Here is a 22,498-nt window from a genome sequence, read left to right on the forward strand (position 1 = left end):
CACACACACACACATCATGAAACAGCACAAATCTGTTAAGTGATGACTACACTAGGGATTGGCATCGAATTTCGAATTTTCGAATAATCGTTGTAATTAAACCCCCCCCCCTTTTTTTGTGAGTGAAATGTTGCATTGTCTCCCCTGATTCTAAGTATAGTCGAATCGCTTGGTTTGAGCAAGTAAAACAATTTTTATAAGCATTTTAAGCAAGGTTTATGGAAAAATGAATGGCAGATGAAATCCCATGAAGAGGGAGAGGGGGTGACTTTGGCACTCCTTTGGCACTCAGACCTGAGCCTACTAAATATTTAATGAACCACTCATGATTGTCAAAACTGTTTTTTATTTTCGAAAATGTCAATGTCATGTAACATGTTCTTTACTTCAGTGGTGCAATGCTTGTTTGAGCTAAAAATCCACAGCAGAAGCTTTTTCTATTAATTAATAAAGCCTTAGACTTAGAATCAGGGGAGACAATGCAACATTTCACTCACAAAAAAGAAAAGAAAAAAAAAATAATTTTTTTTTTTTTTTTCGAATTTCGATTAAAAGTCGACTTTGGCCAGCAAATTTCGAATAGTGTTTTTGCTAGAAATGCCCATCCCTAGACTACACAAGCACCAAAATCATCCATGTGACAAGATTTACAACAAGTTTATGTGAGGCATTCATGTGTGTGACGGCAAATTGGGGGGTGTTAATTGGTGAACTGGTTAGAGGTGTGTGTGTGTGTGTGTGTGTGTGTGTGTGTGTGTGTGTGTGTGTGTGTGTTACCTGGTAGTCTACCAGGAGTTCAGGGCCTTTGAAGTATCGAGAGGCCACTCTGACGTTGTACTCCTGGGCAGGGTGGTAGAACTCTGCCAAACCCCAGTCTATAAGACGTAGCTGTAGAAATACACCATTTACACTTCATTCAGTCTATAAGAAGTAGTTTGTTTGTTTTTTAATCAAACATCACGGAAGAAAAGCTTTAATATCTCCTGCGACCCACCTGTGGGTCCTGAGCCAGTCTTTGGGAAACACTGTTAGATACACATTAGTCTCAACGCCAGACCCATGAGAGCTCTTACGCTGATACACTACGTTACTGCATGCTGCAGAGCTCTCTCTGGGTCTGATACACTAAGTTACTGCATGCTGCAGATCTCTCTCTGGGTCTGATACACTACGTTACTGCATGCTGCAGAGCTCTCTCTGGGTCTGATACACTATGTTACTGCATGCTGCAGATCTCTCTCTGGGTCTGATACACTATGTTACTGCATGCTGCAGAGCTCTCTCTGGGTCTGATACACTATGTTACTGCATGCTGCAGATCTCTCTCTGGGTCTGATACACTACGTTACTGCATGCTGCAGATCTCTCTCTGGGTCTGATACACTAAGTTACTGCATGCTGCAGATCTCTCTCTGGGTCTGATACACTATGTTACTGCATGCTGCAGATCTCTCTCTGGGTCTGATACACTACGTTACTGCATGCTGCAGATCTCTCTCTGGGTCTGATACACTACGTTACTGCATGCTGCAGAGCTCTCTCTGGGTCTGGGACACTTCCCCTCAGAGGGCTGGTTATGGGAGGGAACCGTTCACTTGGCCAGTCATATGCCAGTGATGGCTTCAGTCCTCTCCAATCAGTAACGACTTTGCGATCAGACAACACGGGAGGCGCAGCCCATTTTTCAAACCGCACTCTCATCGGTGCTACGACCTGTCACTCATTCAATTTCAACCCGCCTTCAAAACCAGCAGTGGCTGTGAAGTGGCACAGACTCACTTATGTAGTATGCGGAGCGCAGCTATTCAACGTAATATTTGAGTCTGGGGAGAGACTAGATACACATATACTATAGGTATAACTCCCTCCCATCATGGTAACCTGCTGCCCCCTGCTGGCCAAGGTTAAAACTAAGCTTTCATTAACTGAGTATAAGTTGAATCACTATATCAATTAGTGATACAAAGTGGCAGAATGGACATTTCTATGGAAAAGGTCGTGGACTATTAACAGTATTTTAAGGATCTTACTTGCGGTCTCTCTCTCTCTCTCTCTCTACCTATATTCAAATGAGTTACCTAATTAATCAAGTATCTATTTATGTAGTTAGGTGATAGGAGCTCACTTGAGTTACAGACAGATCCATTGTGTTGTTTCAAACTAAACAAAAGAAGGTAAAGAGCGACAACTACCTTTCTCATCTGGTGGTCGATCATCACATTGTGGGGTTTGACGTCACGGTGCATGATTCCCATACTGTGACAGTAGTCCAGAGCCTGGGACACACGCACGCACGCGCGCGCGCGCGCACGCACGCACGCACACACACACACACACACACACACACACACACACACACACACACACACACACACACACACACAGTCAGCGAAACAATTATGTGCATACACAATTTTGAGAACCTCAACACATTCTTAAGCCCGAAACGCACAGGGAGTGTCATTTGACGCGCGTCAATTTCTGCCCCTATTCACCTTATGTTCAGACCTTACAGTGGGCCAAATTCTTCCGGGTCCTTTTAACACTTCCGGCGGTCACTGTGCAAAATAAGAGAGTTGTTTTTGGAGCGGACAGTGAAGGGGTAAAATAAAGAACGTAGCCTACTACTTTGAGCCGGTACACAGCAAGCAAGCGAGTATCCACTGTTAGCCAGGTCAGATAATGTAATCGTCGACAATGACGAGCACTTTCCTGTAAAACATACCTGGACTCCAACATAGAAAGCTTCAGATAGTTTTCTCTCCTCCGAGGCAGCTCGAGCCACTAACGTCTATAAGACCCGCAGACGTTAACGTAATTCCCTGGAATGCGAGACTTAACGAGCCAGTTACATGGCGTTGCATTCTTAGACATTGCCGTTTGCTTTTATTTGGTATGTTACATACAATTGGCTAAATTATTAGTTAATTCAGAGTTAGATGATATTGGAGCAGCGCAGCCATTTTTTATTTTATTTTATTATTATTTTTAGCCGGAAGTTTTGATACGGCCACACAACCGGGTCAAATGGGCGTGGCTACATAAGGTGAATAGCGCACTGCAAGCATCAGATCTGAAATGTAGGCTATACACCAGAGAATGACAGAACCATCACTATTTTGGGGGAAAGGCCACTAATTTATATGTAGGCACTAGACAGGCACAATGACCGATGAAAAAAGTTGTTATAGTGTAGTTTTGAGCCGCTGTCATTCAGAGGTTGTTCATCCTACCTGTCTGCTGTGCAGAGGGGGGGGGGGGGGAAAGGCAGCGCGGTGGGAGAAAATGATGCAATCCTTCTGTCCAAACTTTCACCAATCTAATCTCATAATGACATCCAGGGATAGGCTATATTTTGCTAGCCGAATCGCCGATGCGTTTAGAACATTATTCTCACTTTGTAGTCTTGCTATAGTGTATTAATGCTTGCTGTATTTAAACTAGTGCTGCACGATTTGGGGGAAAGGTGCGATTAGCGATTATGGTGGACAATATTGCGATTTGCGATTGTGATTGCGATATAATAAACAAATGGTATCTAGGGAGGTGCCGGCATGAGTTTTTGACGGTATGATAACCTTGGACAAAAATATGGCGGTTTCATGTATCACAGACTAAAATACATGAAATATGTTACAATTTAAAATATATTAAAACTAAATAAATAAAACAATTTGAAATAAAATTATCTTTACAATAAAATAAAACATTTTGAGACATTTGCCTGTCCCAAACATGTAAAAAAAGAAACACCAGAAAAATAGAAACTGCACTGTGTTACAGCACATAGAAGATGGCTCAGACTGCAAAGTTAGTTACATGTCTGTCCAGTAATACAATGATACACCCCGTTTATTTATTTTGTAGCGACAGATGGCCTTAAACGCCACACTCACGTGACGCTTCTTGAGAAAGTGGTGAGGTAACGTGCATCTGTAGACTTTATCGAGGGACCATGAAGGCGTCATGTGACAGGCTAGTTAGCCTGGATGTGCTGCTGCTGGCAGCTGTGACAGTGTTTTGCTGCTATCAACCTTGTTAATCTCATCACAGCGGGTCATTACCCACTGTGCACTAGTTCTGCATAAGCACCTGCAGCTCTCTCCTTATTTTACTGACTCGTTGCTAGCGATCATGGATGTTCTCTCTCTCCATCTCGGTAAGATGTTATGTAACCTTGCTGCGCATAAGATTACTTATTTGCGGGAGTGCATGGGAGAAGTCTCCCGCTGGTGTTGATGCCCAGTGTGATGGCAGAGAAACGTGTGTTTGCTGCGTCGCGTGTAACGTTAGTTTAGAGGAGGCTCACACACACACACACACACACAAAAAGACGTGAAAAAATAGTCGCACACTTTTGCGGTTATGTAATCGCACGTGCTGACATCGCGATTGCGATTCCGATTAGATTAATCGTGCGGCACTAATTTAAGCTGCCGTGAGATTTGTTTGAGGAGCATATCGAGACCACTGATCGAGACAGACGGGGGTGGAAGTGGGGAGAGAGGGAGGGGGGCGGGGGCTCAGAGAGCGCTTTGGTCGCAGCTGCTGGAACCTCATTTGAAGCTCCAAAATTGAAACAGGTTGGGAATACGGGCGTCAAGGCAGTTTGACGTGCGTCAGAACGCTCTTGGTGCGTTCGGCCGTTTAAAACAAATGGGTGACTTCAAAACGCGAGCGTCTGATGCTCCCTGTGCGTTTTGGGCTTTACAGTCATACACATTAGTAGGGGAGAAACATGTTAACATTGAACTCAATCTATGTCATGTAAACCAGTCTCACCTTCAGTAGTTCATACATGTAGAAACGGATATCAAAATCTGTCAACTTCTGGTACAACTCCTGCAGGGACAAAGAAATCTGCTAAGGATTTGAGCGTAAAACACACATTGCGCGCGCGCACGCACGCACACACACACACACGCACACGCACGCACGCGCACACACACACAATGTTGCTGAACCTGCACAATAAGCCCAAAATCATCTGAAAGAAGAAAGCAGAGGAGAAAGCTGTTGCCCCTTGCTTGCAACGTATAGGACATTTAAGATGGCCGCCAAGACCAGAGCCCAGAAGCCCCCAAAAGCATGCAGGAGGAGAGGTGATGATTGTACCTTGAAGTCTGTGTTATTGATGCATTCAAAGACCAGCGCTGGAGTTCTGGACTGCACAGCCACCGCAGAGAGGCAGAAAGGGGGAAGGAGAAGGGGGGGGGGGGTCAGAGATTTGCGATTTCATCGAACTTACCGGTTATGCAAAATCACACATGAACAGCATTGATATCAGAGCCGGGATGAGTTGATTTCAGATTCAATCAATCACAGATGTTAATCACAGATTGGACAGCCTCGGCATGCTGGACAGTTTATAGAAGATTCATCAGAAATACTGCAGAGTTTTCGACCGAGGCTCTGATGTCATAAAAACACCGCCGCTTTTCCCTGGCTTTCCATAAGTAACTCAGTCTCCATGACCTAGAAAACGTCTTCCTTTCTGGTCTGTTCATGTTGTTTTTCCAGCTCAGAAAAGTTCTAAAGGCGTAAACAGTCTGGTTTTGGGCTGCTGCTGAGAGAAACAGCTGAAACACACCATCTAACACAATAGCTGTGCAATACTATTCATAAAAAAATAAAAATATTCTGGTACATTCCTGTAAAGTGACCCATTTATAAAACCAACTTCCGCGGACACTTAAATTCCTTGACTTTCCCTGCATGGATGGATACACCTCTCTTCATTTCCAATGATATTCCAGAGATTCCTGGACCCTGGCATCTTTCAATCAATTCAAAATGAGCAACAGCAAAAATTTGAATCACAATGTTTCCTCTCCCTCCCACATGCCAGCAGCTATCGGCTAAACTCACAAAGACATTGCATTGCATTCAGAATTAAAAGAAATCTCTATGGGGGTTTCACAAAACATCTTCAGGCTAAAAGTGTCGCCCAATTTGCTGATTTAGGATAAACTCTTTAAAATAATGGGCGTGTCAGTCCTAATTTTAGGACTTGTACATTTTTCGTCTAAGAGTATTTCACAAAGTGTTTTTTTTTTTTTTTTTTTTAACTCTTTATTTTGAGTTAACAAAAGTACATGACATACATCGACACTTGAAAGGAAAAGAAGACAGGGACAGAAAGAGACAAACAAAAATAAAACTGTCGCAGGGGGTTACGCTTCTCTGTTCTCGGGTCCCTCCTTTTAGTCCGTTATTGGATTCTGCTCGCCTCTTGCTCTAAAGGCAGTCCACTTTTCCCAACGGCGATCCAGAATCTTGGCCTTTGTTCTAATGCGAAAAGTCATTTTTTCCATGGAGTGAATCTCCTCTACTATGGCCAACCATTGATCTGCTCCTGGTGGATCTTCTTTGAGCCAATTCCTCGTAATGGCCTTTTTCCCCGCAAGAGTGAGAATCTTAAAGAGATAGAAGTCCTCCTTATGTATGGCCTCTTCTGTGATTAACCCAAGATATACAACCTGTGGCTCCCTAGGGAACTCGTAACCCAAGACTTCTTTTACAGTTTGACTAATTGTGGCCCAGAAAGATTGTATTTTTGTGCAAAACCAGAAAATATGAGAATGATTGGCGTTCACCACTCCACACTGTCTCCAGCAGGGCTGCTGTTCACCTAATTGTTTGTTTTTGATTTGAGGTGTGATAAAAAAGCGGATCAGATTTTTCCAGCCAAATTCCCTCCATCCTCTGGAGCTTGTTGAAGTTTGTTGTGTTTCGCATATCGAAAGCCAATCATCCTCTGACAGATTAATTCCCAGTTCCAGCTCCCATTTCGATTTAACATACAGTGAATTATTTCCATTACGGTTATGCAAACTTCTATATAATCTAGAAACAGTTTTAGCTGGGGTTTGACTATATGCTCCCAAAAATACTTCAATCACTTCATTTCCTTCATCTGAGATTTGTTTCTTAATTTCTGTATCGAAGAAGTGTCTTAACTGAAGATATCTGAGTAAGTCCCAGTTTTCTAGATCAAATTCGGTTTTACACTTCTCAAAAGACTTAAAATTGTGACCCTCCAATAGTGTGCACATGGCTGTCACACCCCTTTCCCTCCACCTTGCAAAGGTATTGTCCAATTCTCCAGGTCTGAAACTGGGGGACTGGGCTGGCCAGATCAATAGTTTACTATCTTTTGCCAAGTTATATTTTTTAACCACTTCTTTCCAGATTATTAATGAGTTTTCTAGAATGTTGTTATCTCCCTTTAAAGTTGCACAAACCTTTCCCCCCAGTAATGTCTGAGGTTGAACTTGCTCCAGACTCATCTCAATATCTTTCCATCTAGCCCGGTAGGTCGGAGAGCACCAACAGACAACATATCTCAGTTGAGCAGCATAATAATATTCCCTAATGTTTGGTAATGCCAGGCCTCCTCTCTCTTTTCCAATCTGGGGTGTCTTGAATTTCACCCTGGGCCTGGCACCTGCCCATATATATCGTGATATCTGTTTATCCCACGATACGAACTGAGAGTCTGGGATCTTAACCGGTAATGATAGAAAGAGGTATAACAGCCTCGGCAACACGTTCATTTTGATCACCTCTATTCTAGAACTAAAATCCATAATCAGCGTAGACCATTTTAACCAATCCTTCTTTAACTTATTATTAATAATATTATAATTTGACTCATAAATTTTGTTCTTGTCATGGGTAATTAGCACCCCAAGGTACTTGATTGAATCTGCCTCCCATTTCAATTTGTATTTTAACCTGATTGCTGTACTGGGTGAAAAGTTAAATGCCAAAACCTGAGTCTTTGTAATGTTTAGTTTATAACCTGACATCTTACCATATTCATCTAGAATTGACATAAGCTTGGGAAATGTTGAGTTTGGATTTTGTAGGAAAACAATAATGTCGTCTGCAAACAGACCTATTCTATGTTCCTCTTTTGCTACAGTGACGCCCCTCACCTCTCTACTTTCTCTAATAACTTGAGCCAGCGGCTCTATGAAAATCGCGAAGAGGGCGGGGCTAGCGCAACAACCCTGGCGAGTCCCTCTGAACAGTTTGAATCTATCCGTCAGATGGCCATTGATCTTTATTCTAGCGGTCGGGTTGTCATATAAAGCTTGTATGCATCTTATGAATTGATCGTTGAATCCCAACCTTTCTAGTACTCTAAACAGAAAAGACCAACTGACCCGATCGAACGCTTTTTCTGCATCGAGACTCACCAGGGCTGCATTTAAATGTTGCTTGTCCACCTGTTCAATGATATGAAGGGTACGTCTGATGTTATCCTGCGTTTGTCTGCCTTTTATAAACCCTGTCTGATCTTCATGTATCAAATCTGGTAAAATAGCTTCCATTCTCTTAGTCATTATAGATGTAAACAGTTTATAATCAACATTCAATATAGATATAGGGCGATAGGACTCACAATACTCTTTATTCTTCCCATCCTTTGGTAGGACCGAGATCACAGCCTCTTTCCATGATGGGGGAGCCTCAGCTTTGTCCAGTGTCCAGTTAAAGGAGTTCAGCAGGACCGAAGCGAGTTCCTCTTTAAAGATCTTATACCACTCATTTGGAAAGCCATCGCTCCCCGGGCTTTTGTTGGCTTTCAGCCTCCCAATTGCAGAAACCAGTTCTTCTCTTGTTATGGGATCGGTCAAAGTTTCATTTTGTATCTCACCTATGGACGGGAGGTCTAATTTTAGTAGAAATTGTCTAATGCTATCTTCATTTTCCAACTCAGGTTGCGAGTATAAGTTTTCATAGTATTCTTTGAAGATTTTCTGAATCTTTTCTGGCTCATATGTAAGTTTATTTCCCGAGGGGTCCCTAATTTTATGTATTGAATTCCTAATTTGTTGATTTTTGAGGCGTTTCGCTAAGATTTTAGTTGCCTTCGGCCCTGCTTCATAGAATGTCTGTTTTGTGAATCTCAATTTCTTCTCTATTTCATCCTTCCCCATATCTTCTATTTGCTTCCTTACTCCTTTTAACTGCTCAACCAATGCTTCATCTCCCTCTATTGGACGTCGCCTCTCTAATTCTCTCAAATTTCTCTGTAACTCCTCATATCTTAATTTCCTTAGCTTGTTCAAATATGCCGTTTTTGATATTAGTTTCCCTCTCATTACTGCTTTGACCGTATCCCATACCAGGACTGGATTCACTTGACCATTGTCATTAACCTTTATGCAATCAATGATTTCTTCTTGGATCTGCGTCACCATGTTTTCATTGTTTAGAATGCTAACGTTCAATCTCCAAAGACCATTTCTTTGCTTATCATTCAAATGTATAGTCAGATAAATTATATTGTGATCGGATATATCCGCTGTTCCTATTGAGCAGTCCATCACCCTATATCTATCTCCAGTATTCATCAAAAAGAAATCTAGTCTAGAATGCACCCGATGTGTTGCTGAGTAATGAGTGTAATCTTTAACTCCTACATTTATGTTCCTCCAAACGTCAAACAAGCCAGACTCCTTAATTAGAATATTAAGATCTTTAGACCTCTGCGACCTATGTTTGCTTGTGCTTGTGGTATCTTGGGAGTAGTTTAAGATTGTATTCCAATCTCCGGCACATACTAAAATCCCCTCTGCTTCGGAAAGTAATACGTCGAAGAGGAGCTTGAAGAACTTTCTATCACTCTCAGGCGGGGTGTACACATTGATTAAGGTGAGCAGAGCATTATCTATCTTCCCTATAATAATCATATATCTGCCTTCTTTATCTCTTTTCTCCTTTATCAATTCAAAATTAACGGAATTATGTATCAGAGTAGCCACTCCTCTTTTCCTACTATTTTTACAAGAGCTAAAAAATGAATTTACATATCCAAACTTTTTCAACTTCTCATGTTCTTGTTTCGACATATGAGTCTCTTGCAAGAAAATCACTTGTGTCTTATCTTTTTTCATTTTAGATAGGACTCTGCTCCTCTTAACTGGGTTGCTTAAGCCATTTACATTCAAAGATGCAATTTTCAAGTCATTAGACCCCGACATTCATTTTCCACGTAGTAGAATTAGCAGCCCCCCGCGACACACATTGAACACATAGAACACATTTACCTAACCAACTTTCAGCCAAAATTAAACTTAAACGGACCTCCAAACGAGGAGGAAACACTCTTTCCTCCTCTACTCTGACCCCGTTGGTAGGTCGATGGAAAAGCCTCTCCCTATGAGAGGGTCCTATACTAAGTGTGGCACAAGTGGCTGTCAACCTTAACTCTGCCATCTTACAAGTCCAACGTAACCGTCTCCGCCCACTGAAACCGTTTCTCCCAGGCACATAAATGATAATAATACTCCGCCAATCGGTAGTGTTGTGATAACATTTTTTTTTTTTTTCATTTTTCATTTTTCCATTTTTTTTTTTTTTTTTTTTTTTTTTTTTTTTGTGCTTGGAGCCTAGGCTCCCATACCGGCTATTGATTAAATCCTCTTCACCTATTCTTGTGGCATTGTTATTGTTGATAACTCGGATTCATTATATTCATGCAAGTGCGCTGATTAATCTTCTTCACATTTTGGGGGTGCGCTGATACTCCCTGAGCTTCTCTCTTGCTCTCATGGCGGCAGCACGGCTCCTCTCTCGGTCATCTGCTGGCGTCTGTTGTCCTCTCGTCCCGTCCCGTAGCTGCACTTCCATCCTGATGTCTCCCTCTGTTGGCACCAGCTCCTCTACCGGCACTCCGCGTCTCTTCAGCTCCCTATGCGCCTCCTGGGCATTAGCGTACGTCTGGATCCCCGTGTCCCAGTGAATCCGCATATTTGTGAATGGAGTCTGGAAGCGAACCCCTTTGATCTTTAACGCTTTCTTTATCCCGTTGTACTCCTTGCGCTTCTTGACAATCTCGACCGCGTAGTCATGATCAAAATATATAGGTCTGTTGTTCCACTGAATCTTCCCCTTCTTCCAAGCTTCCCTCAGCACCATCTCTTTAGTTGTAAACTCCTGGAAGTTGATGATGATGGGTCTTGGTGGAGCGCCTTGCGGAGGTTTGCTTGCCAGAGAACGATGGGCCCGCTGTATCTTGAAATCCAGATCCTGTGGCAGTGGCAGCTCGCCTTTGAAGAATTTATCGATAAACTGCGGCACTGAGTTACCCTCTTCTCCCTCTGCCACTCCGAAGATGCGGATGTTGTTCCTCCTTGATCTGGATTCTAGATCTGTTAGCTTGTTCTGCAAGGCACGTTGTTTGTCCATACTGACACAGAGCGCTTCGGTTAGCTCCGTCGCCCAGCTCTCTACTCGCTCCAGCCGTGACTCAGTCTCTCCCACGCGGTCCTTCAAGCTCTGCATTTCCGCAGCAATACCATCGAGTTTTCCGTTGATTTCTTGTCCCATAGTATTAATCTCCCGTCTCAGCCCATCGCTATCTCTCTTGAGGTCTGCTTTTAGTTCTTTTATTGCTGAGAGTATTTGTTCGGAGTCCATGTTTGGTCCGGGGCTAGCCTGCTCGCTGCTTTGAGGTGTTTCAGGTAAGCTAACGCTAACGTTAGCTTCAGAGTTAGCCACTGCTACGGCGTTTTCTTCTTCCCGAGTGAGTAGCTCACCTTTTCTGCCTTTTCGGGCACCTTTCCTTCTCCTTCCACTCATTTAACTTCCCAGCCTAGAAGGGAGCGAGTTTTTGATTCATTTAGTGTAAGAATTGCGATATGCCCGGGAGCACGGTTTCACTCTGCGACTGCCTACTCCGCCAACATACCGGAAGTCCATTTCACAAAGTGTTTTAGCGCTAAAGTCAGCTCATAAATCTGTGAAAAGTTAGAAGCAGTCAAGAGGACTCCTGAGTCACTAAAACAACCCTACAGCTTTCAGTGGTGAGGGTATTATGATCATAGTAGAGCGAGTCAGGGATGCAGTCATTTCACCAACAAACACAAACAACCCAATAATCCCAGAGAACAATTCTACACAGTTCCTCATTCATCAACTGCATTGTAGGGTCAAAGTTCCCCTCTCGCCTCGTTATGCTGCTGTCTTGACTGCCCAAGCACACTGTACACACCTGTACTAACCCTAACCCTAACACCTGTACTAACCCTAACACCTGTACTAACCCTAACACCTGTACTAACCCTAACCCTGTACACACCTGTACTAACCCTAACCCTGTACACACCTGTACTAACCCTAACCCCTGTACTAACCCTAACCCTAACACCTGTACTAACCCTAACCCACACCCCACTGAGGCAATAGACCAGGGGTAGGCAACCTTTTTGATATGAAGTGCCATTTCCAAATTTGCTTGTCAATCAGTGTGCCCGAGGTTTATTAGATGGAGGACCTGACATTGTCTTTCGCGCCAACATTTTCATCTGCTCTCTGCTACTTTGGAATGTATGGAATGCGAGGAGGCTTACCAATCAGAGGCAGAGTAGTATGGGTCACTACCGTAAATATCCTAAATAACAGGCCGTGCAACTGCAAATGACTGTGAAATAGGTCATGTGGCAGGCATTTCAACATTTCTCAGCAAATCTCAATTGACACACTTATTGCTCCTGTGTGCTGCTGTGCCACTGGTTAACCCTTCGCGTGCCAGAGGTGGCACCCGTGCCATAGGTTGCTGACCCCTGCAATAGACCATAGAGCCTTGAATCTCCTCCTAATAAATGCAATCTTTCGATTCATAGACGACATGTTAATATAATCTGCGTCATTTAGGCGAAACACATTGAATGATCGAGAATGAAACATATTTTCTCTAAATACACCCAGAAACGCCATAAAAAGGCCCAGGGCCACAGACGGGGAGATGAAGGAGACAGGAGAGCCTACCACTGGGTCTTTGACTGTGTCCACCAGTCGGATGATGTTGGTCCCTCCTCGCAGGTTCTCCAGGATCTTGATCTCTCGCTTGATCTTCTTCTTCTTGACCGGCTGATGGAACAGGGGAAAGCAAAGGCCTCCACAGGGTTCATACAGACGTTACAAAATGAAATGCAAGCACTTTAAGCACTTCAAGGACCTTGTGCCAACCCCTGCATCCATACTGATCATATGAAGAGGTGCCAGGGGAGAGAGTTACATTACATTACATCATTTGGCAGACGCTTTTATCCAAAGCGACTTTTTTACATTAACACATTTTTGTCAGCAATAGAGCAATCAACTATGCAACACAGTCTATGACAACTACAACCTCTGAAGGAACAGTGGTACAAGTTTAGTTTAGGTTATTTTTTTTATTTTTTTTAAGTGCTCGATAAGGAGTGAAAGCAGACAAAGTCGATTATTTCTGACTTCGTCCCCATCGTGAACCTGCCGACTCGAGCGAATCTGAGAGTGATGCTGCTCCTGCATTTTTCAGCATCGGCTTGTCCATCATAGTTATCTCCAAGACAGCTAGTGGGGAGTGGGGTTAAAATGAAATGATTGACAGATATGTAGAAATAGTGGCTTCAACTCTGTGTCTTGCTAACTGGGACGAGGTGTCCAACTCCCTCAGCAACATCACAAAGATGCAGTGGTGTAATGTAACTAAGTATAAATACTTAAGTACTGTACTTAAGTATTTTTTCTGAGTATCTGTACTTTACTTGAGTATTTATATTTCTGTCAACTTTCACTTTTACTCCACTACATTTCCCAAATAAAATGGATACTTTTACTCCACTACATTTCCCCCAAGCATCTTAGTTACAAAGTAAAATCATAAGAAATTGCGTAGCCTGCAAGCAAGCAGGTTTGGCAAATCAGTGCTCCTAGTTTGCAAGTTACGTTAATCACGATCCACACGCCATTCCATTTGGTGGCTGTAATGCAACATAACGTTGTTGGCCAGCGGCTATAAAAGTCAAGAAGAAGAAATAGACTTCCACTCAAGCCCAGGCATGTCTTTTGCTTGATTTCTTTTTTGCAGCATTTACTTGTACTTTTTACTTTCAATACTTAAGTACATTTAATATCAGAAAATTACTTTTGATACTTAAGTACAGAAAATATCAAGTACTTTAAGACTTTTACTCAAGTAATATTCTAATGAGTGACTTTGACTTTTACCAAAGTCTTTTTCTGGGAAGATATACCGTATTTACTTTTACTTAAGTAAGGTTTTCGAGTACTTTATACACCAGATGTGATTGGCTCCAAACAATTCTCTCTCTCTCTCTCTCTCTCTCTCTCTCTCTCTCTCTCTCTCTCTCTCTCTCTCTCTCTCTCTCTCTCTCTCTCTCTCTCTCTCTCTCTCTCTCTCTCTCTCTCTCTCTCTCTCTCTCTCTCTCTCTCGGTTGTAATGCCTGTTTTAAGCTCATTCAGTAGGATGTGGAGTCATGTGGAGCTGCAGCTACAGAGCCATTTCCACCATAGGCACATATTTGGTGGTTATTTATTGATCGATCCGCATTGATCCCACAGGGGGCGATACAGTATAATATCGTCGTAAATAGACAGTGTGGGAGTTACTGGATGGAAGAAAGAGAGCTCTAACTTTTTTTTTTATTCCTTCTGTAGAATTCCAATATAGGCCCAGTGCACATGAAAACTAGGAACTGAGTGTTGTGGTTTGCCCAGTGTGGCTAATGCTACGTTCCATTTACCTCGGAACTCGGAGCTGAGAATGACATCACACCCGAGTTGACCGTGTTCCAGTACAACAAGTCAGAGAAGCAGCCAGGCCAGGTTAGCCATTGTTAGCAATACCAGTTGATAACAATGCATTACATGGTATTAAGCATAAACAACACTGTAGCTACATGTCCACAGATAGAAGTTGGACAGTACCGTGTGTACGACTGATTTAATGATACAAATATGACATAAGTGCTAAATAAACAGTATATTACTACAGCTTTAACACTGTTGATGCGTGGAATTGCTATCTTGGATATTGAGGTAGGGCTGTTGAGGTTCTGTTGAGAAATCGGGGGGCGTAACAGTTGAAATTTGTGACTGGGAACCCTACTAACCCTAACCCATAACGTTAGCAGTGCTAGCACCAGCAGCTGCTCTCCTTGCAGCTAAGCTAACGTCCATATACCTGTGCTGAATTTGGTTACACATCGCTCCGCTCGAGTGGTTATATGCAAGTTTATTCTGACACAGCCTACAAAACACTGCCAAACCGTGCTGGTTTTTATGAGATGTCATCTCTGTCCAGCCGCTCCCACTTTCCACCACGCTGGCTTGTTTAGATCCGGGCATTGGCTGCAGCCCCGGCTAGTGGCGGGAGGCTGCGTAGCATCTTAACAAAACCCACATTGTACATTATTAATTGATACTGCAATTAGTTTAACACACTAGTATTTCAGGTGCTGACTAACGAGGGTAGTGGACGTTTAAACGACTAGTTGCGCACAATATGAAAACCACTCAAAATACGTTGGAGGAGTCATTTGTCATGTTAATACTGACATTCATGCTTAATACATAATAACTTTGTGAGGTGTGTGTATTCTAACATAGAATATGTGTATTTGTTGTATTCCCTCTCCATAGCCTCACAGTGCCTTTTCTTCAACAACTTCTATTGTCCACTCCTAATGAAGCTTGCTGCAGCAGTCGGTGTTACTGGTGCTACACGGTGGTGGTGCATACACCGATTATATAACATGCCCACCGGTAACACCGTTCATTTTTATGGAGGGAGAAATGAAAGAAAAAAAACTCCGCCCGCTCGATTACAAGCGCTCCCTCTGGGCTGCAGTGTGGCTGTTGCTGCACTTTTCATCATCTCTGGTTAGACCAGCAAGTAACAACAGTTATACATGATGTTATGAACACAAATGATGCCCCCCTCATACACATGTAGGTAAGACCCTTAGCTAAGCCTGCGTGTGCATTCTGTTGACATGGCAGGCCATCTCTGGAAATTTGCTTTTTTTTACCAGAGCTAAAAGTCAATGCTAATTTAGCATCGATGCTAGCGGGACTTACCCAGCTATCGTCATTGCCTTGCTTAGTGCTGCTTGCTGGTAATGTTAATCCCACGTCAGAAAGTCTCCAGATTTGTCGCTAACGTTAGTTTCTTTTGAGAAAGATTGCCTCCAGGTGCATCTGAAAAGTTGTCTGGAGTTGGATACAGAGTTGTGAGGCAGCCAGCTAACGTTAAACAGCAGTGGGGAGGGGCTGACTGACTGGACCGTGAGCACAGCTGAGGAGCCTAGTCGCACCATAAAAACATGTTATACATTTGACAGTTATTTATGATGCTATGGTTTTTATTTATTCCAAGAAAAAAAATTAAGACTTTTAGACGAAATTCAATACCTTGTAAACGAAATACTTTTTAAGGCCTTATTTTGAGAATTTCGAAATTAATACTTTTTAAAAATACATTCAAGACCCCGCGGGGACCCTGTGTTACACATTAAGACCCCGCGGGGAACCTGTGTTACACATTAAGACCCTGCGGGGACCCTGTGTTACACATTACAGTGTTTCCCACCGGATTTTGAGAATTTGTGGTGGGGGACCGCAGACCCCCTAGGGGGGTGCGGGGGCATGCCCCCCCGCAAGATTTTTTTAAGTAAAATGCATGAATTTGATGTACTTTGAGAAAGCTTAAGAGCAAAATTAAAAGGCTAGATCTATGAAGAACATGTCATCATTACTGTGCTGTGGGTTTACAATGACAAACTAAATTTCTCCCTATAGGTCAGGGATACTCAACTTGCTTTGCCACTTTCGTGAAATGATAGAAGGCGAGGGGCCAGTTAATAAACAAACAATATACATTTTTCTGTAGCGGATTGTAGGTTTTTGGGGTGTCAGCCAGAGTTTAGGCTGACAGTGTTGTGCACACCGGATAGTTAGTTAGGTTAAGTTAGTTGGGTTAAGTACATACATAAGTGCCTGGGTAGCGAGCAGATGGCGGTATTTGACAATTTAGCAGCTAAATCATAGATTATTGAAAGATATTCCATATTCCAGACTGAAAAGCTATAACAGAAGTATTGGCCAGAATGACATGAACATTTATTGGACACTTATTCAGCGGATATCTTGCATGTTGCGTTCAGGTGCACTGTAAAAAAAAAAAAAAAAAAAAAAAAAAATTTTTTTTTTTTTTTTTTTGGTCAACATCTTATTGTGGCGGTCCAAATATTATTGTGGCGGCCCGCCACAAATTCCTTTATGTATGGGAAACACTGCATTAAGACCTCGCGGGGACCCTGTGTTACACATGAAGACCCCGCGGGGACCCTGTGTTACACATGAAGACCCCGCGGGGACCCTGTGTTACACATTAAGACCACGCGGGGACCCTGTGTTACACATGAAGACCCCGCGGGGACCCTGTGTTACACATTAAGACCATGCGGAGGCCCTGTGTTACACATTAAGACCCCGCGGGGACCCTGTGTTACACATTAAGACCCTGCGGGGACCCTGTGTTACACATGAAGACCCCGCGGGGACCCTGTGTTACACATTAAGACCTCGCGGGGACCCTGTGTTACACATGAAGACCCCGCGGGGACCCTGTGTTACACATGAAGACCCCGCGGGGACCCTGTGTTACACATTAAGACCCCGCAGGGACCCTGTGTTACACATTAAGACCCCGCAGGGACCCTGTGTTACACATTAAGACCCCGCGGGGACCCTGTGTTACACATTAAGACCCCGCGGGGACCCTGTGTTACACATGAAGACCCCGCGGGGACCCTGTGTTACACATGAAGACCCCGCAGGGACCCTGTGTTACACATTAAGACCCCGCAGGGACCCTGTGTTACACATTAAGACCACGCGGGGACCCTGTGTTACACATTAAGACCCCGCGGGGACCCTGTGTTACACATTAAGACCCCGCGGGGACCCTGTGTTACACATGAAGACCCCGCGGGGACCCTGTGTTACACATGAAGACCCCGCAGGGACCCTGTGTTACACATTAAGACCCCGCAGGGACCCTGTGTTACACATTAAGACCCCGCGGGGACCCTGTGTTACACATTAAGACCCCACGGGGACCCTGTGTTACACATTAAGACCTCGCGGGGACCCTGTGTTACACATTAAGACCCCGCGGGGACCCTGTGTTACACATTAAGACCACGCGGGGACCCTGTGTTACACATTAAGACCACGCGGGGACCCTGTGGTCCACATTAAGACCCTGCGGGGACCCTGTGTTACACATCCATGCACACACACATTTCATCAGGGGGGTCAGAGCAGAGGGTTGATCAGGGGCTAGTAGGAGATTTAGCATCTTACGCAAGGACAATTCCACAGTGGGGCGCTGTGGGGATCGAAACTGCCAACCTGCTCGAGGTTTGAGCTGCTCACCTTGAGGATCTTGACCACCACCTTCTCATTGTTGGTGATGTTGATGGCCTCAAACACTTCGCTGTACTTCCCTCTGCCCAGCTTACGGACCAGCTGGTAGTCCTCCTGATTGCTGCAGGGACAGAGGAGAGGAGGAGACAGGCAGCGGGTGTGAGAGACGGGGTACTCACACCTAGATGCATAATAATAGTTTCTCATCGCCCTCCCATTTCTGTCACAAAGACATGCTCACATCACATGCACATCAACAGGAGAATAGGAGCCATTCTCTGCTGTGGCTGGGCACCACATGCATGTAGTTAAAGCAGACGACAATAGAAAGTCCACTACTGCTTCAGCCCCAATCCCAGCAGGTCAGCAGAGATGATGTTTCTCTCTGTGGCCTCCTCACCTCCAGCTGGGCACGTGAGCCTCGTAGTCCCAGTACTCCCGGCTCTTCAGCGTGTTGACGTCTGCGTACACACGGGACTTGCTGCCGGCCGCTGGACCCGGCATGGCGAGACCCGTGGCTCGGGCGCTGCGTGCGGGCCGGGCGAGTCACCAACACCTGGGTGGAGGTCACGGGCAACCTGAAAGAGAGAGAGAGAGAGAGGGGGGGGGCGTTTAGAAGGGCAGACCAATAATGAGATCGTCTGTATGCGCGTGTGTGTCAGGTCGAATGAACAGGCCAGCTAGTTAGCTTCCCTCAGGCTCAGGCTCAGAGAAACAGAGTGAGAGTGTGTGAGTGAGAGAAAAATAGAGACAAAGAGAAGCAGTTTGTGTGTGTGTGTGTGTGTGTGTGTGTGTGTGTGTGTGTGTGTCAGAGATGCTCACAACTAGTCATTTTTCGCTAATCGAAGTGAAGTCTCAATTCTTTGAGCTAGAGTCCAAGTCTCAAGTCTTGGAGCTGTAGTCCAAGTCAAGTCTCAAGTCTTTGAGTTTAAGTCCAAGTCAAGTCTCAAGTCTTTGGTCACAAGTCCAACCAAGTCAAGTCTCTTATGGATGAGCGTTCTATCATCTGCTGGATGCCATCCAGTCTGCTTAGAACACTGCACAGCTAAAACTAAGGAATTCAAAGCATGTACTGTATAATTCTCACTCCTTTATCTATTCACATACAGTATCAGCATTGATTAGTTGACACTTGACATTATTATTAGTAGACCTTTCCTTAATGTTAATACACACAAAAAATAACAAGTCCAAGTCAAGTCTCAAGTCTTTGAGGACAACTCTCAAGTCTGTGTGTAGGACTTAAAGGGTCACTGGTCCACACTTTAACACTCAATAACTGTCAAATTAAATGACAGACTTCAAAACCGTTTACAGTTTTCTGATATACTACTGATGTTCTAATGATACAAAGCTGGTTGAAAATGGGCGGAGTGTTCCTTTAAGTGTGACTCAAGTCCAAGTCCACATCTCTGGTGTGTGTTTTCACAGATGTACTGGTAACACATGTAAGTACGCTAAGTCATCTATAAGCTATGATATCATGATTTTTTCATTCACTAATGATTTGCTCATCATTTGTTCATGATTAACAAATGTGTATAGAGACAGGTTGGAATAGAAAACCTTTGAATGACTTACATCATCTACAAATGTATATTGTTTTGTAAATTATTAGTTTATCATTAGTTCTTCATGAACTAATAGCCAATAGCGTATACATGACTTACTACTGAACGTTATTATGAAGTGTTACCGTAAAAGACAGCTTCCTTATTGTTATATTATTTGTGTGCTAACTTTCTGTCCTGCTTTGGCAATACGAGACAGACAGAAGGAGAGAGAACCAGATCTGCCTACCGGGGAGCGCCGCTGTCAGTGCCCGCTGAGCAGCTCTCGCTGGTCGGATTGTCTCGGAGGCTCGGCTCGGGGCTGTGGGTGGATCAGAGAGGGGGTATAGTGCAGCTGTTGCAGACGGGGAGGGGAGGCATCGGGGCGCTGAGGTAGACCGGAATAAACGTCCGTTGGTTAGCTTAAATTAACGGATTCCATCCAAACGGAGCCATAAAAGGCCACGGAACGGAGGGGGGCTCGTGATAGAAATGTCACGGGTTTAAAACTCCGAAGCCACTCTCCTAACGGGCCCTAAATCTGACACAACGTGAAGGGAGCAACGGGCTGGGCTTCCTGCGCTAGTCGGCACCTCGTCGAGCCAGGGAAGTCCCACTCGGTGGTCCGGTGGCATCAATCAGTTGCTGATGTGACAGGTTAGCGCGCCGCGGAGAGAGAGGGAGAGGGAGAGGGAGAGGGGGTGGAGTAGGAAAGATCGATGTTGTTAGCTAACGTTAGCCCGCGATGCTAACGCTACCTCAGCTCAGCAGCACAGCGGAGATGTCGCACCGACGGTGAGCGCTCGGCGCCGTGCAGCACCGGCGGAGCGCGCGGCATGTGCGGCTGTACGGGCAAGCAGCGCAGGCTCAGGTCCCCGCGGGAAGACGCCGACACGGAGCTCCGGGATTCGGGGGCTTTCTTCTGCACAGACCTCCCCGGTCGAGACCGCAGGGAAGCGGATTGCGATTGAAGAGCAGAGCGAGCCACCCGGATGTGAAAGCCCCAGTGTTGCCACTCGCGAGAGAAACAAGCAACCAGGTTGTTGTTTCTCTCGCGAGATCTGGCAACACTCCACCGGGGTCAAGTTGTGGAAGGAATAGGCATTTTAGCGGCCGGCGGGGAAACAGCGCCGTCTAGTGTTGAGTCTTATAAGATTTTGTGCCCAAGGAACCATGAAATTTCATGATGTATCTTGCTGATCAAATTTACAGAATTGTAACAGTTCTCAACATTCTGTACAGCTTAGTTAGTTAGTAGTTCGTTATTTAAAAGGGGGGGGGGGGGTCACTGGAGGGATTTGGGGCGCTCTGAATTGAAAAGCTGTGACCCTTCTCTGACTGAAATATATTTTTCCTTGAACCTCCACAAGTGATTGGAAAAATATGATTGACCCTCCCCGACAAAATGTTATACTATTTTCCCTTGTGAAACAAATGTTCAGTGTCAATATAAATAATAGGCAGCGTGAGGCAGGGGGTGCAGGCTGGTGTGTGTCCGGGGGCGGGAGGGACCGGAGGTACGAGGGTGTCACGCCGGTGGTGGAGAACATCTGTCCCCGGGGGTGGTGGTCCCCCACTCCATCAGGGCCCATAGGCTGCCATGTGGGACTGATGGAGTGTGGGACCGGAACGCGACCCGGGAGATCCAAGGACCCACCCCCGCAGTCCGGCCAGGCACAGCCCCACTCACCACCAAGCAAAACACTACTGAGGGTTTCCAACTTCCATGATTGCGATTTGGAAACCCTCATTAGTGTTGCACCTGTGTTTACCCTGCTTTTTCGACACAAAATGGCCCCCGCGAAAAGGGTCTATACTGAAAATGCTGACTTCCATCAATGGGCCATATAGGCTCTATATCACATTGTGTTAACTCACTACTATCATCAGATAGATAGTGACTGAACTGAACAGACCATTAATAAACGTAAACATCGGCACGGTTTTTTAAGAGTTCTGAACATCCTCCGGATAAACTATCAGCTGTTGAACTTAGGGGTTACCTTTAAAACAATGACTCCTCTATATCATCAATATGCCCAAACACACTTTAACCCTCAACTGCTCCATTAGGGTTAACAGATTGTAGTTGAATGCAGTAGTTACCATTATAACTAAATGAATATGAATTAGCGCTGGCTCTGGTGAAAAGCAAGTGTGCTCAGTATTGGTTGTTTGATTTGTATTTGTATACATCAACACATACATTCCAACAGTTGTGCCCTGGAAATAAGAGTACATTTTAGCAGAGCTGCAAATGTTGTTCATGATGCCAATTCACTCTCTGGGATGTGCAACATTTTTGAGACAGGCAGTTTGTGGCGGAAGGCGTATTTGTGTGACCCGTTTTTCCAAAATTAACTTTATTTAACAGTAGTGCTGCCACTGTTGCACAACACAAAACAAAAATGGTGTCCATAAAGAGGAAAAACTGAGTGTTAAAGTGAACAAAGGCAACTTTATTTATCACGGAAAATCAGTTTGCATCATCACAGCTTAACACTAAATCTGAACAAAGTCCAGGACATTTCAAAAAGCAGATATATCGGTCACACTAAAAGGCCCAGATGATTTGTTGAATGCATTTCATTCTACTGACCCAATACTAAGTGAAAAGGAAAATATATCAGTAAACAAATCCAAATGTATAGAAAAAGACCTTGGCTCTAGCTTTTGGAGAAACTATATTTGGTCACGGGTTCGCTTCTAATGTGAAT

The 22,498-nt window shown here is 44.3% G+C and overlaps 1 protein-coding gene across 3 annotated transcripts in view; it reads right to left on the minus strand.

The window, feature by feature from the left end:
- The window catches only part of csnk2a2b (casein kinase 2, alpha prime polypeptide b), a 26,415-nt gene extending 5,697 nt beyond the window's left edge, over positions 1-20,718 (minus strand). Inside the window, exons 1-8 of one of the 3 annotated variants that reach the window (XM_083654335.1) lie at positions 20,032-20,718; positions 18,632-18,809; positions 18,241-18,352; positions 12,784-12,885; positions 5,116-5,166; positions 4,783-4,842; positions 2,193-2,276; positions 778-888 (exon numbers count right to left, since the gene is read on the minus strand). In XM_083654335.1, the coding sequence (XP_083510461.1) occupies positions 778-888; positions 2,193-2,276; positions 4,783-4,842; positions 5,116-5,166; positions 12,784-12,885; positions 18,241-18,352; positions 18,632-18,735 (624 nt within the window). In that variant the 5' untranslated portion in view covers positions 18,736-18,809; positions 20,032-20,718. Of the gene's footprint in view, positions 1-777; positions 889-2,192; positions 2,277-4,782; positions 4,843-5,115; positions 5,167-12,783; positions 12,886-18,240; positions 18,353-18,472; positions 18,579-18,631; positions 18,810-20,031 lie in introns of those variants that run through there. The other 2 variants (XM_083654337.1, XM_083654336.1) reach the window with 2 other exon arrangements.
- Positions 20,719-22,498: the final 1,780 nt, after the last annotated feature.

The sequence above is a fragment of the Poromitra crassiceps genome (genome assembly GCF_964638095.1).
Source record: "Poromitra crassiceps genome assembly, chromosome: 18".
In the NCBI taxonomy this organism is placed as follows: domain Eukaryota; kingdom Metazoa; phylum Chordata; class Actinopteri; order Beryciformes; family Melamphaidae; genus Poromitra; species Poromitra crassiceps.